At 37.3% G+C, this 14,433-nt stretch overlaps 1 protein-coding gene across 1 annotated transcript; it reads right to left on the reverse strand.

Annotated features, from left to right (window-relative positions):
- Window positions 1-2,252: 2,252 nt before the first annotated feature.
- LOC112805759 (uncharacterized) lies at window positions 2,253-3,808 on the reverse strand. Its single transcript, XM_025848094.1, has 4 exons — window positions 3,206-3,808; window positions 2,823-3,155; window positions 2,672-2,728; window positions 2,253-2,627 (listed from the first exon to the last, which is right to left on the reverse strand). Exons 1-4 carry the CDS (start codon window positions 3,806-3,808, stop codon window positions 2,253-2,255), a joined length of 1,368 nt encoding a protein of 455 aa, XP_025703879.1.
- Between the last annotated feature and the right edge of the window lie 10,625 nt (window positions 3,809-14,433).

Below are 14,433 nucleotides of genomic sequence, written 5' to 3' on the forward strand. Positions count from 1 at the left end.
GAGTGTCACAGATCATCACATTCATCAAGTTGAGGAACAAGTGATATCTTAGAACAAGAATAAGCTAAATTGAATAGAAGAACAATAGTAATTTCATTAATACTCGAGGTACAGCAAAGCTCCACACCTTAATCTATGGTGTGTAGAAACTCTACTGTTGAAAATACATAAGAACAAGGTCTAGGCATGGCTGAATGGCCAGCCTCCCAAAAAGGGTTCAATCATAAAAACATGATCAAAAGATGATCCGAAGATTGAAAGATTCTCCCTAATACAATAGCAAAAGGTCCTATTTATAGAGAACTAGTAGCCTAGGGTTTACAGAAATGAGTAAATGACGTAAAAATCCACTTCCGGGCCCACTTGGTGTGTTCTTGGGCTGAGCATTGAAGCTTCCATGTGTAGAGATTTTTCTTGGAGTTAAACGCCAGCTTTTGTGCTAGTTTGGGCATTTAACTCCCACTTTTGTGCCAGTTCCGGCGTTTAACGCCGGGAATTCTGAAGCTGAATTGGAATGCCTCTTTGGGCCATCAAATCTCGGGCAAAGTATGAACTATTATATATTTCTGGAAAGCCCTGGATATCTACTTTCCAACTCAATTGAGAGCGCGCCAATTGGGCTTCTGTAGCTTTAGAAAATCCACTTCGAGTGCAGGGAGGTCAGAATCCAACAGCATCTGCAGCCCTTTTCAGCCTCTGAATCAGATTTTTGCTCAGGTCCCTCAATTTCAGCCAGAAAATACATGAAATCACAGAAAAATACACAAACTCATAGTAAAGTCCAGAAAAGTGAATTTTAAATAAAAAATAATAAAAATATAATAAAAACTAACTAAAACATACTAAAAGCATACTAAAAACAATGCCAAAAAGCGTATAAATTATCCGCTCATCAGTCTAATTCAATAGAGATACCAGGCAGTTGATGAGGACGATGATGACTTTCCGGTTGACCATTCAGATGGGGATGAGGACGAGGATGAGGACGATGATGAGGATGAAGAGGATGATGAGGATGATGATGATAGGGGTGATGGTCTAGATGATGGTTCCGCGCCTAGTGCAGGTAAAACAATTTATTAGTTAGACTGGTTTGATTTGATTTGATTAGTTGGTTATGGAATTAGTTGGTTTGATAAGATTTAATTATTTTATTTGATTAGTTGGTTATTGAATTAGTCGGTTATCGAATTAGTTGATTTGATTAGTTGGTTACTGAATTGGTTAGTTATTGATTATTTGATTTGATTACTTAATTTGATTAGTTGGTTATCGAATTAGTTGAAATGATTAGTTGGTTATTGATAATTTGATTTGATTAGTTGATTTGATTAGTTGGTTATCGAATTAGTTGATTTGATTATTTGGTCATTGAATTATTTAGTTATTGATTATTTTATTTGATTAGTTGGTTATTGAATGTTTTCATAGGTACAACCACTAGCGAAAAAGGAAAAGGATACAACCTTAGAGTTGATCCCCCACGTCAGAGCGCTAGTCGATATACCCCATCCGCTTTTAACCGGGTTGCAAGGAAATGCAAGAAATTATACAAAAATGTAAAACGGGCGATGAGAAAATGATGTCTATATCGAACCATGCTATTTAGAATGTGTTTGTTGCTTATTGTTTCCGGTTTGTTGAACTTATTTATGTAGAATGTGTTGGACTTATTTATTTAGAATGTATTTGACTTATTTATGTATAATGTATTGGACTTATGTATTTAATGGACTTATTTATGTGATCAACTATGCTACTTTACTTTTCATCAGCACTCACATTAAATTTTCAGTATATGAAAATCCCAAAGTCATACAATAACATCACACACGAAAGTCATACAATATATAAAATATTGAAAGTCATACACTAACTCGAGTGAGCAATATGGCTAGAGCTCTATTGGGTGGTCGCACCCAAATTACTTGCACCCCCACGTTGACGACATTTACTACGGTTGTGGCTCTCGGCCCTGCATTGCTTACATTGCCTAGTTCCACGCAACATCCGAGTGTCCATCTCATTCAAGAAATGGGTCATCCTTGGCCGACCTTTGGATACCGTCTAAGGAATGGATTACCTACAAATCGAGGTCCATGATAAACAGTCCATGTTGTGGGATTCTCGAGTGGCCTAAACCTAGCCATGTATACTCATCGAACTTGGTCCATCTTGTAGACATCGTGTACATACAATTGCCAATCCAGCCGTTGTTTTGCACAACAAGCAAACACATGTCGACACGGAAGTCAGTCAACTTTGAATTCACCACAGTCACACCGTTGTCGATGGAGGTCCACTGCATACTCCACACCACTGGGACACTCACGCACTTCAAATACCTCATTCTGTCGGTCAAAGCAACTAACTTGGATGTTACCCGCTACCCGTTGATTTGCATGCAGTTTGGAGGTTACAAGCTCGGAGAATACATGTCCTGAATTAATTCGAGCCTCAGTCTCGACTCTTTTTTGGGTGAACAATTCATTAAGCATATAAAACGTTGCCTTAACAAGTGCAGTGACTGGAAGATTGCGAGCCCTTTTTAGTACCGAGTTGATGTATTCCACTAGATTGGTGGTCATATGACCCCATCGATATCCCCCATCAAATGCTAAAGCATACTGCTCACGTGGAATCCGATCCAACCAGTTGGTATAAGCCTCACCCCGCTAGCGTAGACGCTGATAACGTGTCTCTTACTCGCGAACTGTTCATGAGTATCCTGTCAATAAAAAAAAGACCCACGATAAACAACGTTCATCATAATAACTGAGTTCAAGAGTAAATGTAATCGTAACTATCATACCTATATTGACGATAAGCTTCTGCAGATACGATGCCTTGAACTTTCTCAAAAAATTGGACTCTATATGTCTGATGCAGAACATGTGGAATGCTCTGGGAGGAGACCAAGCTCCGTTACTACGAGCAATTGCTGACCTAATGGAATCTTGCCGATCGGAGATAAGGCCCACACCATTACATGTCATAACATGTTGTCGCAAGTTAATAAGAAAAAAGTGCCAAGCCTCAGATGTATCTCCTTCAACTATCGCAAATGCAATAGGAACGATGTTGTTGTTGCCATCCTGTGAGACTGCAACCAACAAAAAACCCTTGTATTTTCCATACAAATGAGTTTCGTCTACCTGCACTATTGGCTTGCAATGTCTGAATATTCTAATACAAGGGTAATAACTCCAGAAGACTCGGTGTAGTACACGAATATTAGGAACCAAATCATCTCCTGATACGCAGGCATTATTTCAAAGTGAATAACTGCGGATGGCTCCTTGTGACACATGGCCTCAAACAATATCGGCAAGGCTTCGTACGAAGCTTCCCACCCTCTGAAAATTGACTCTACTACCTTCTGTTTTGCCAACCATGCTTTGCGATAACTTATGGTGTAGTTAAACTTTGCCTGTACTTCCACAATCACTGATTTCACCTTTATAGACAGGTCAACTTCTACCAATGGCTTTATTGCTTCTGCAACTGTGTTGGAATCCAGCTTCGAATGATCTTGAGAAATGGTGGCCCTAGTACAGGTGTAACTAACATTGTACCTCCTTATCTCCCAACAGAACTTTTTGGACATTTTGCTCACCCTGATCAGCAAATCACATCCTGCACCATACTGGGTGCATTTAGTATAGAATGTCGTCGGTTCTGACTCATGTACCCGATAATCTACATCTCTGCGGATTGTATAATCTTTCATCGCCTTAATTACTACCTCCCTAGAACTGAATTCCATTCCCACGGTAAATTCACCATCTGGCATAACGGGAAGCTTCATTGCAATCACATCACAAATTTTAGAGTTGTCAGAACTAATAATCTAATAAACTAATAATTATAGAACAATGGAAAATGTAGTTGTCAAAATCGAGCCGGTAATCGAACCGGTCAGGTCACTGGGTCATTGGGTCACTGGTTCAACCAGTGGATCACTGGTTGAACCGATTGACCTGGTCCTATGTAAATAAAAAATAAAACAATAGTAAAAAATTTTTACTAACATTTTAAAAATATCTAGCTATTCTAAAACAATATGAAATAGGAACAATAGTATTTTGTTAATTTCAAGGAGTTTGACCATCTTTGACCGGTTCACTTCGGATTTGAGCAGGTTGCACCGCTTCGTTGCCTTGTGTGGTCTCATCATGGGACCGGACCGGTCTAAGATCCGGTTCACCGATTTTTTGGCCGAACCGGTCAGTCCGATCGAACTGGCTATTCCGGTCCGGTTTTATTAAAAATGATGGGACATACTACATCTCTCAGCATACATGTTTACTTCATAATTAAACATTTCACAATTACTAACTACATGCTATATTTTGCATATTTACCGTTGTCTTAACTATTTGTCCTAAACTCAAAACCCATGCACAAATCATACTTTAACAAATCTTAATTTAAATTGATGGCGCACCTGCATTTACATATTGAGGAAACTCCGATGCATGCATGGTTTCCAAATCCAACTACCGCATGAAACTCGGCTCTACAAATGGCTGCTGGTTTGCTAGTGCATTTACCACATCCGCCATATCTGCCACCATAGCCTCGTCAGCTTGATCTTCGTCTACACCTGGATCAACGACCTCATAGTTACTTTCGAACTCTTCCTCACTATCATTGTTGTAATCTTCCAATTCAATATTTCAGTCCGCTGCAGATTGTTCGAACTCGATACACAGTTCGATGAACGATATTCGCGACCGACTTTCAAGATACACTGAAAACATTTCTTGCATGCTCGCTTCGTCGGTCACGTATTTCGTTTGAAATTGCACGAACCCACCAAAGACAGATATAGGATATCTGTACAAAATACACGACACTCTCCTAGATATTTGAGAATCCTTCTTCTCACAAATAACACCTTTCAATTCTTCATAAGACAGTGTGAAAGGAATTATAATATCTAATGGATTTTCACACACAAATTTCACTCATTCAGATGTTTGTAACAATATTTGGCCATCATAATACACTTTTAATCTCACTCTATCATCCATGATAGTAGAGAAGAAGAGAGGAAAGAGTAAGACGGTCTGCAGCAATTTGGAGAACGAGAGAGGAGGAAGAATATGAAGTGGATGCTCAATCTGGGTTTGGAAATATATATACATCAGAAATCGGACTTTCGACCGCTTCCTTGGGCATTCGAAATTTTTGAACATTAAAATCGGACTGTCTGATTAGGGAACAGCCCGCTAAAAAAAATTGGACTACCTCAAATCGCTATGTCCGATTTAGGCTCCTCTCACATTTATTCTCAGAAGCCTTGAAATCGGTGGGTCCGATTTCCTTGGCCCAAACCACATACATCCTCTGTGCATGAAATCATTGGGTCCGATTTCTTTGCACCCAGCCATCCTTGAACCACAGATCGAACGATCCGATTTGTGTCACCTCTTTCCCTGCAAGAAATCGGACCGTCCGATTTTCCTCTGTCACTTAACAGCCGTCACAGCAATGTAAATCCCCCTACGATCCATAACCCGGCGTAACACCAATGTATATGTCATATCCAAAAAAATTAGCCGTCAAGGACTACTATGTTATACTTTTGTCGATTTCAGGGAGATAATTGATGCAATTAGAATTTTGTGATTACTTTAGTGTACGTAAGACTACTTTAAAATTTAACTCTAACAAGAGAAAAATTTAAGTAATTTAAGTACCCAATATCCATTTTCAAGAGGAAAAATAGTTTCTCTAAATCTACCTCGTTATAATATAAAACATAGATCATTTTTGTTGAAAATCATAACTCAAATATCTCACACATGCATACTAAAATGTTTTTAAAGTAAAGATTTTATTAAAAACTATCCTAAACGTTTTAAATGTGATGAATGTCATAAATAGAACAAAGAATTGATTTCATACTTCTTAAAATTATCATACTGTTTTATTGAAACAAGGCATATCTCAGTAAAAGAATTGATTTCCTTAATAAAGGAACTGATTCCCTCAATAAAGGAATCAATTCTATGTTAAACGGAATGGTTGTTTGTTTCTTCCAAAAATAGAATCGACTCCACAATGCTATAATCGATTCTTTGGTTAAAATTCCAAATTATTTGTGTATCGACCAATAAAAAATCGATTGGTTGGCAAAAGATCAATTTCTTCTTCTGCATAAAGTCTTCAATGGTTAATTTTAAGAAAAATGATCATTCTCGCCAACCCTGTAATATCTTTTAAGGTTCGAGATGCCTATAAATAGAGGTATCAAAACCATTTTCAATAACCAAGCACCATTCTAAGCTATCATATTGGTTCATATCAACTTCTATATATTTACGAAGTAATTTTTTATAAATTTAAGAGATATAAAAAGTTTGGTTCATAAAACTTCCATTATATTCGTCTACTTTTTTTTAGAGAGTTTTTTACTTTTGACTTTGTGTATAACAAAATTATAAAGAAAGAATTATGTAGCTCTTTCTTGATTCTTGAAGTTGAGATTGCTTCAAGGTCCTTTAAAGCCGGTGTCTCTAATAGTTGACACCTAATAAAATATCGATTAGAAGTCTATAAATATATAAAGTACTCATTATTGTAATGGTTTGTCAAATACTCATTGTGAACTTAATAAATAGTAAATAAATTTTCGATATATTTATAAAAAAAAAACTAGATATAAGTAAAAATATGTGACGCAAGATGAATAAAATTTATGTTTATAATCTCTCTTTTCTTATCTCTTATTTAAATAAAAAATGTTATTTGTATATTAAAATTAGCTACTAAAATCAACCACTAATATATTTGTATATAAATATATGTATAGTTTAATTTATTTTTAATATAATTTATATTTCAATATGTATTTTATATTTATAGCTAACTTTAATGGCTGATTTTAGTGTACACATAACATAATTCTATTTAAAAATTGTTTGTGGTGTTTTGTCAAGCATCTTGGATGCACTATAGCATAAAATTCTAAGCTTATATTCAAAAGGGATGTATTTACATCGTTTGTGGTGTTTTCTCTAAATTACATCGTTTTGCTCTTTAGTCTTCGGGAAAGTATAAAAAGTCAATGGAATATTTGTACAATGTATATAATGGAGGTTTAGGGAGTATTAGAGATATAATCATTAGTGTTACTTTTTTCCATCAGCGTAAGCTTTTGAGATGAGTAGTATCATGATATGGTATCAGAATTCTAAATCTGAAAGATATTCATAGCCCATTGTACACATTGTACAAATATTCTATTGGCTCCCTAGCAGGACTCTTAGTCTTCAGATAAAAAAGGGAAAAGAATTAGAAGATCACCATAACTACTAGTCGGCCATCTCCATCTTCTTTGTCGCACTCATCTGTGGTCATCGCCGACGCAGTCATCGTCCCAGACATCGTCATAGTTGTCCTCCTCCTCCTGATTCAATTTTCTTGCTCCTTTCGCTTCCAATCTGCTTCTCAGTTTCTCTATTTACAAATCTTTCTCTGCTTTCTTCTTTTTGCTCTAACTCTTCCATCAATGAAGACAATGAATGTGCACATGGTGAAGGTTAAAAAAGAAAAAAGAAAAGAAAAGAAAACAAGCAGCACCTAATGAAGAATAGCATGCAACTTGGAGGATGAAAAGGATGAGGTTATCGATTTGGCCATTAGGGAAACTTTTTGTTCCTATTAGGAACCGCCCTCCGAAGATATTATTAGGTCATTATCGAGGATTAGGCAAGGGAATCTAATATCTTCTTACTTATTTGTGATTACAATGAAAAAGTTAACACATATCATAGAAGAAAATACTCATTTTGATGAATGGATCCCTATGAAAACAGGTAGGGATGTGCCCTTGATATCACATATGCTTTTTGCAGATGACCTATTGTTGTTTGTGGAGGCATCCACAGAACAGAATTCTAAATACTCAAATATTTTTGTGATGTATCTGGTCTTAAGATCAGTGTTGCAAAAACTTCAATTATTTTTTCAGAGTGTACAGAAAAAGAATTGTCCAAAAAAATGGATATAAGAAGGAAAACTGCATTAGGAGGTACCTGGGGACTATGATAACGAATTCTGACAAAAAGAAGAAAATTTTTAAGGGGACAATAGGTAGAATCAGAGAAAAACTTCAGGGCTAGAAAGCTAACTGTCTCTCATAAAAAATAAGTAATTTGCCCACCGAGGTAAATACCAAATCGGTACCCGAAAGATTTTAACGCTGACAAAATGGTACTTGACTTTTGTTAGTGACAAAATAGTCCTTAAAAGATTTTAAAATTTGACAAACGTACCCACGAGTTCGCCAGAGCATATCTCCCGCAAACACAATGCTGACATGGCCACTACGTTTTGATGACATGGCAAAAATTCTCCCCCACCTTAATCCTTCCTCTACAACGCATTTCCCCTTCCTCCTCCCCAACGCACTCCCCCTTTCCCCTTTCTGAATGCACTCTCCCTCCCCCTCCCCAACCCTAATCCTTTTCTCCTCCTCCCTAATCCTAATCCCCCATCCCTAACGCACTTCCCCCCTCCTTAATCCAAAATCCCCCTTCTGAACCCTATTCCCTTTCCCTTTTCTCTTTGAGCCCTAATCCACTTTCCAACACACTGCCTCATACTCTCAACTTACTCTCCCCAAAACAGCAGTGGAGCTCAACCTTCTCAGTCTTAAAGTGTCATTGACACCATACTGTCGCCATCTCGTCGTCGGGTTTTCTGCGTCCACTAGCGTCGTCTGTCTCCTTTGTCGAGTCGTCTGTGTGCCTTCACTACTATCGCCTTCACTACTTGTATCTGCTTGCTGCTCGCCCCCAGTCACTGTCCTGCCTCATCTGTCTGTGTTCCATCTTGGCTCCGTCGTGCCGTGTCTCCTCTGTCTCTGGTGTTCTTCTTCTGGCCTTCTCTAAATCTGTTTCTTATTTTGGTGGTGTCTGTAGTAAGCTTTATTTTATTTTATTTTATTTTATTTTATTTTGATTATTGTATATGAATTTGTTTGTTTTCTCTGAGTTTCATTATTATTAATCTTTTTGAATGGTAAATTAACCTAAATATTTCGGACAATTCATGATTTGGGGCAATTTTGTTGATGTTGAGGTTATTGTTGCTGTGAGTGGTGGTGTTGAGGGAGGAAGAGGGGAGTGTGCGTTGGAAAAGAAAGAGTGGTGGAAATTGTTGTTGCTGTTGATATTGAGGTTGTTGTTGCTGCGAGTGGTGGAGTTGAGGGAGGGAGGGGTAGTGTGTGTTGGGGAGGGAGAGTGGTGGAGGTTGTTGTTGATGTTGATGTTAATGTTGTTGTTGCTGCGAATAGTGGTGTTGAAAGAGGAAGGGGGAGTATACATTGGGGAGGGGGTTGTGATGGGACGGGGACTGCGATGGGGGGAGAAGTGTGCGCTGGGGATGGGGCTATAACGGGGAGGGAGAGGGAAGGTGAGGGAGTGCATGTTGGGGAGGGGGCTTTGGAGGTGGTTTGCCAAGTCGCCAAAACACGGTGGCCATGTCAGCATTGTACTTGTTGAAAATTTGCTCCGGCGAGTTCGGGGGCACACTTGTCAAATTTTAAAATCTTTTAAAGACTATTTTATCAATAACAAAAGTCAAATATCATTTTGTCGGCGTCAGAATTTTTCGAAAACCAATTTGGTATTTATCTCTTTGCCCACCTCTAACTTCAATATGATCCATGGCAAGGTTCCAAAAGGCATTTGTGATAAGGAGAGAAGCAAAATAGCAAGAAGCTTCATGCTATAAGCTGCGAGGTTGTGTGCATTTCAGGCCATGAACGAGGCATTTCTGTTAAAGATCCTCTAGAGATTGGTAAATGAAAAAGACAGTTAAGCAGGCATGGTAGGAAGCAAGATCTAAGGCAGAACTTAATTAGTGTTAACTCTTATTCCAAACTATGAAAAATCCTAAGTGGAGTCTAGATCATTTTCAACCAAAATATAGGCAGCGGCAATAAAACAAACTTTTTGAAGAATCGATGGGCTAGCAACAAATTCTCTCTAAACAAAAATACCAATCGAACTACAAAGTCTCACTGTGGCTGGCACGAAAGATCAAACAGACAATTGGAATTTCAATTTCATGAAGGCTTTTCTTACACCAGATATAATTGATCAAATGACAGCAATACACCCACCAGCAACAAATTTAGGGGAAGATAGAATTACCTGAGCTCCTTCAAAGACCACGAACTTTCAGGAAGGCATGGACCAGATGTGAAATTTACAATTTTGTCTCCAATTATTTGTCACTGTTTAAGTTGTTAATTACTATTTTTGATGATTAAAAAATTGTACTGTGTCGTGTTTATTTGAGTCAAACTAGCATTTATTAAAGTCCATTTGCAATGTGTTTAGTTCAGTTTTGTTAATGAATCTTAATCATCTTAGTAATCTATCTCTTTACAACCGTCAGAGATTTTTTTTATATACTATTATATTATAAATTGATTATTTTAATTAAATTATCATTAAACTCACTAAACTTGTACATCAATAATGGTTCGATGACCGATTTGGTTTCTCAAACCTTGAAGGTAACATAGGGAGGGAAGAAGGGACTAACAACAACTTTGATGAGAGGGAGACATGACAAGTGGTAAAGAGAGACATGGATCCACAATGGGAAGAGAAGGAGTTGAGCTTTGCGAGCTTGCAAAAGCGACCATGGCATCAATCAAAGGGAAAAGAATTAGGGATTTACTCAAAATGGAAGAAATATGAATTTCAGTTATTAAGACGAAGAAGAATGGAGTGAAAATAAGCAATTGTAACAGCCTTCGGAACTTCCTCATTGACCAGCAAACTTCCAAGGTAGCCTAAGTAGCATAATCCTAGGCATAATATGCCTATGTCCAAGCCCATAACATTAAGGACCAACGAAACGTCATTGTTCACTACCAAACAAAAAACCCATCATTGGTAACCCAGAAAAAGTCTTCGTTAAATGTGACAGTTCTTCGTTTTACCCTATCTGAACTGATATCATCAATATCATTCAATTCACTTTCAATAATTTAATTACTCATCCAATTTCTGAGTTCTGACCCACCACAAGGTTCATCATGCACATATGGGTGGTGGATTTACGTTTTTGTTATTAATTCTCAAGTTGTCAGGCAATCAGAAACCATTATCGCAAGTGGGGTCACCACCAATTCAAACATGATGCGTTCATTCATTAGTTTGTAAAATTAATTCGAAAATTTCAATTATGATGCCTTGAATTGAAATTTCTTTGTACTTGTATTTTTCTTATGAAGTTAGTTTCCACTTTCTAAAGTACCTCAAGATTGCAGCTCTTGTTAAACAATAAATACTATTACACTCCTTTCAACATCGTCACATGATCGCCATTTTTTAGGTCATCACTCTAATCTGAATCTTTTTATTTAAATTAAACAAATTCAGAAATTACAAAAATGCATAAAATATAAAGTAATTACCTAAATGCACAACGCATCATATTTCGGATACTGAAGAATGAAGTAGAAAATAGATATATTGCGGGTACTGAGACCCCGTTCTATACGATGTCGTGATGTATCCAAAGTATAAAAGGGATAAATGTTAAGTGGAAGAACAGATACTGAGCATCCGAGATACACATAAACTCAGAATAGGGTCTCAATATCCGAGATAGTGTAAAATACGTAACTCGGGTCTCAGCATCCGACATACACTCAAACGTGTAATGTCGATCTCAACACCCGAAATATGTATATTATAGAGTAGGTATCTCTGCACCCGAAATATCTTAGAGAAAAAACTCTATATATATCCTCCCATCCTCAACCATCTCCTCACAATTCACAACTCAATCTTTTCTTTCTCCTCTTTCTGTTTTGTTCTTATGAAGAATAATCAATTCCTTTTTGTTATAATTTATCCCAATAGGATAGTAAAAAATAGTGATAAATTAGTAATTTTTTAATTTAATTCAACTGTGTTGTTGTGCACTAATTGTGTTGATACCCTACATGCGCTAAAGACGGTCATAGTGAGAAACATGGGGGGAATAGATAGCAAGGAGGTTGGGCGGGTTGCATATAGATTTCTATATGCACTTTCGAGCGGTGGATTTATCAACAGGTTATTCTGGATTGAAGGAGATCAGCATGTGAGGCTAATGTTCGACGTACACGCAAGGCTAATGCTACAACATGTGATGGAGTAGTATGCTTCGGTTCGTGACGTGATTGTTAGTGGTGGGTCGTCCTCTTCGAGTCCTCAAGTAGCCCCGCTGGATGCAAGACCAATCCACTATGCCCAGCCTCATGATAGTGCCGAAGAAGATAACAACGAGGGCGATTCATATTATGTTACCGGATCTAGGTCGTCCAACAAGACTTCTTCCTTGATGAATATGTGCCAAAGACTTCCACCGACGGTGGTGCTCGGTTTCTCCTGCCTCTCCCTTTGCCCATTTCTCAATTGTCAAAAGTTCCAAGTCATTATCATACTTTAAGTTTGGATGCAATGCAGCTAGATGATCCTTTCAATGCCGGCCAAGGAGAAGATTACAACACCAATGGTGGACTGAAATTCCAGATTGGCCATAGGTTCAGAAACCGTGATGCTATTCCGATGGCAGTGAAGAACTACAGTATTCGAAGGAATATGGAATACAGAATTTTGGAGTTGGATAGGCTTAAATACCGCTGTCATTGCAAGCAATTCACCAACGGTTGTCCATGGAGTTTTCATTTGGCACTACATCAAAACTTGAACTACTAGTATATTTTACGTGTTAGTTTCGATGAAATTAAAGGCTATTATGTTAATTATGTCTTGTACTGAATGTTGACATGCATGAGTAATTTTGTAAGGAGGTGTGTAGGTTTGGTAAAGCACACTCCTGTTTGACACCAACCATGTCTCAGGACCTTGCTCCATTGGATAGTGGTTTGATTTGCAAGGTCATCCTACCTATAATAAATACTGACTTGTCTGTGTCTATCCTAGTGTTGCAAAGTGCGATGCATCAGATTTACCATTTCAAGTCATTATATCGAAAGGTGTGGATGGCGAAGCAGAAAATAATTGCTCAGATTTATGGTGATTGGAAAGAGTCATACAACAAGATACCCGGTCTCTTATAAGCTTTGTAGGAATAATGCTCCTAAGTGCGATTCATGATTGCATTGCTGTTCCTTACTATGATGAAAACATGGTTGATAGAGATTGAAGCCAGCCTAATAAGGTCTTTTGGGCATTTCTTCCTTGCATTGATCCCCCGGGGAGGAAATCTCTGCATGTGTAACTGCCGTATGATCTCCCGGTATATCCTCCTGCTATGCATACTCAGCCTCCTCGTCTGATAACTGATCATCTCCCTCAGTCTGCTAATCATCTCCCCCAAGACAACTGGCTGCAACGATGAAAATCCACCAGTAACGAAAGTCATCTCAAAAGTACAAGTGTAGCAGACTTGTCCGTGAAAAAAATCCCCGATAAACATCATCAAGTAGCACTTGGCATACTTACAGAGTGTATGCGAATATGACCCAACTGAAATGTGTGGAACTCTGTGCAAATCTTGCCTCCCTAATATAAGGCATTAGGTTGTCTGGCGGGGGGAGATCCAAGGTCACACGGCGTGGCAACAGTAATCGAAACTTCTGCAATAGTCACAACTTTTATTCTTGTATATTAATCTCGTCTGAACCATTAATTATGTTTAATAATGATTAAATATTGTAAACGGAGTAGATAAACATCGTTAATAAGATATTATATTCCATATAAATATAAGTTTTATTGCTAATATTTACATTATTAAGTAAAGAAAGGAAAATCAATTATTCATGTTACACTATTTTAACCTGACTAGTAATATTTTAGATGACTTCAATCCAACAATAAATTTTAGCAAAAAAATATGATCGAACAAATATTTTATTTAATTTAACTAATATATTAATTTATGTTTAACTATTTTATTTATTTAACTTAAATTAAAATTAATTATAAAAATATTAAAACATACTATACCTAACTAAATTAACATAGAACTTCTAACATACCCTACTCAAAATACCTAGCGCATTAACTAAATTAATAAAGCTTAAGCATCTAAACTAATTATTTACTAAAAATAAAAGAGGAAAAAAAACTAACCTCAAAATCCAAAGCTCCAGCTATGTGCAAAGTCGCATTTAGTCTGTTGATGTCTCCGTCGCGAACATATTATCGAGAGGCCATATGTACTTCAGGAACTAGAACTTAAGCTATTATAAAGTCACTAAATTCTTAAAAACTATTCAAATGAACGAAAATCTCAGTTGTTGTGGCCTTATATATGCCTCAGAGCATATCTCGGATACTGAGACCCTGTTTCAACTTTACGTCTCTCTCGAATACTCAGTATTTATTATCCCACTTAACATGTATTGCGGTACACCCTAGATACGTTATGGCATCGTATAGTTAC

The sequence above is a fragment of the Arachis hypogaea genome, chromosome 6 (genome assembly GCF_003086295.3).
Source record: "Arachis hypogaea cultivar Tifrunner chromosome 6, arahy.Tifrunner.gnm2.J5K5, whole genome shotgun sequence".
In the NCBI taxonomy this organism is placed as follows: Eukaryota; Viridiplantae; Streptophyta; class Magnoliopsida; order Fabales; family Fabaceae; genus Arachis; species Arachis hypogaea.

Bases quoted from the DNA above. Each gene is read 5' to 3' on its own strand.
- LOC112805759 (XM_025848094.1), bottom strand. From the start codon at position 3,808: ATGAAGCTTCCCGTTATGCCAGATGGTGAATTTACCGTGGGAATGGAA. The intron at 2,729-2,822 runs GTCAATATAGGT...TTTTATTGACAG, and splicing joins CGTATCTGCAGAAGCTTATC to GATACTCATGAACAGTTCGC. The intron at 2,628-2,671 runs GTGAGGCTTATA...CCACGTGAGCAG, and splicing joins TCAGCGTCTACGCTAGCGGG to TATGCTTTAGCATTTGATGG.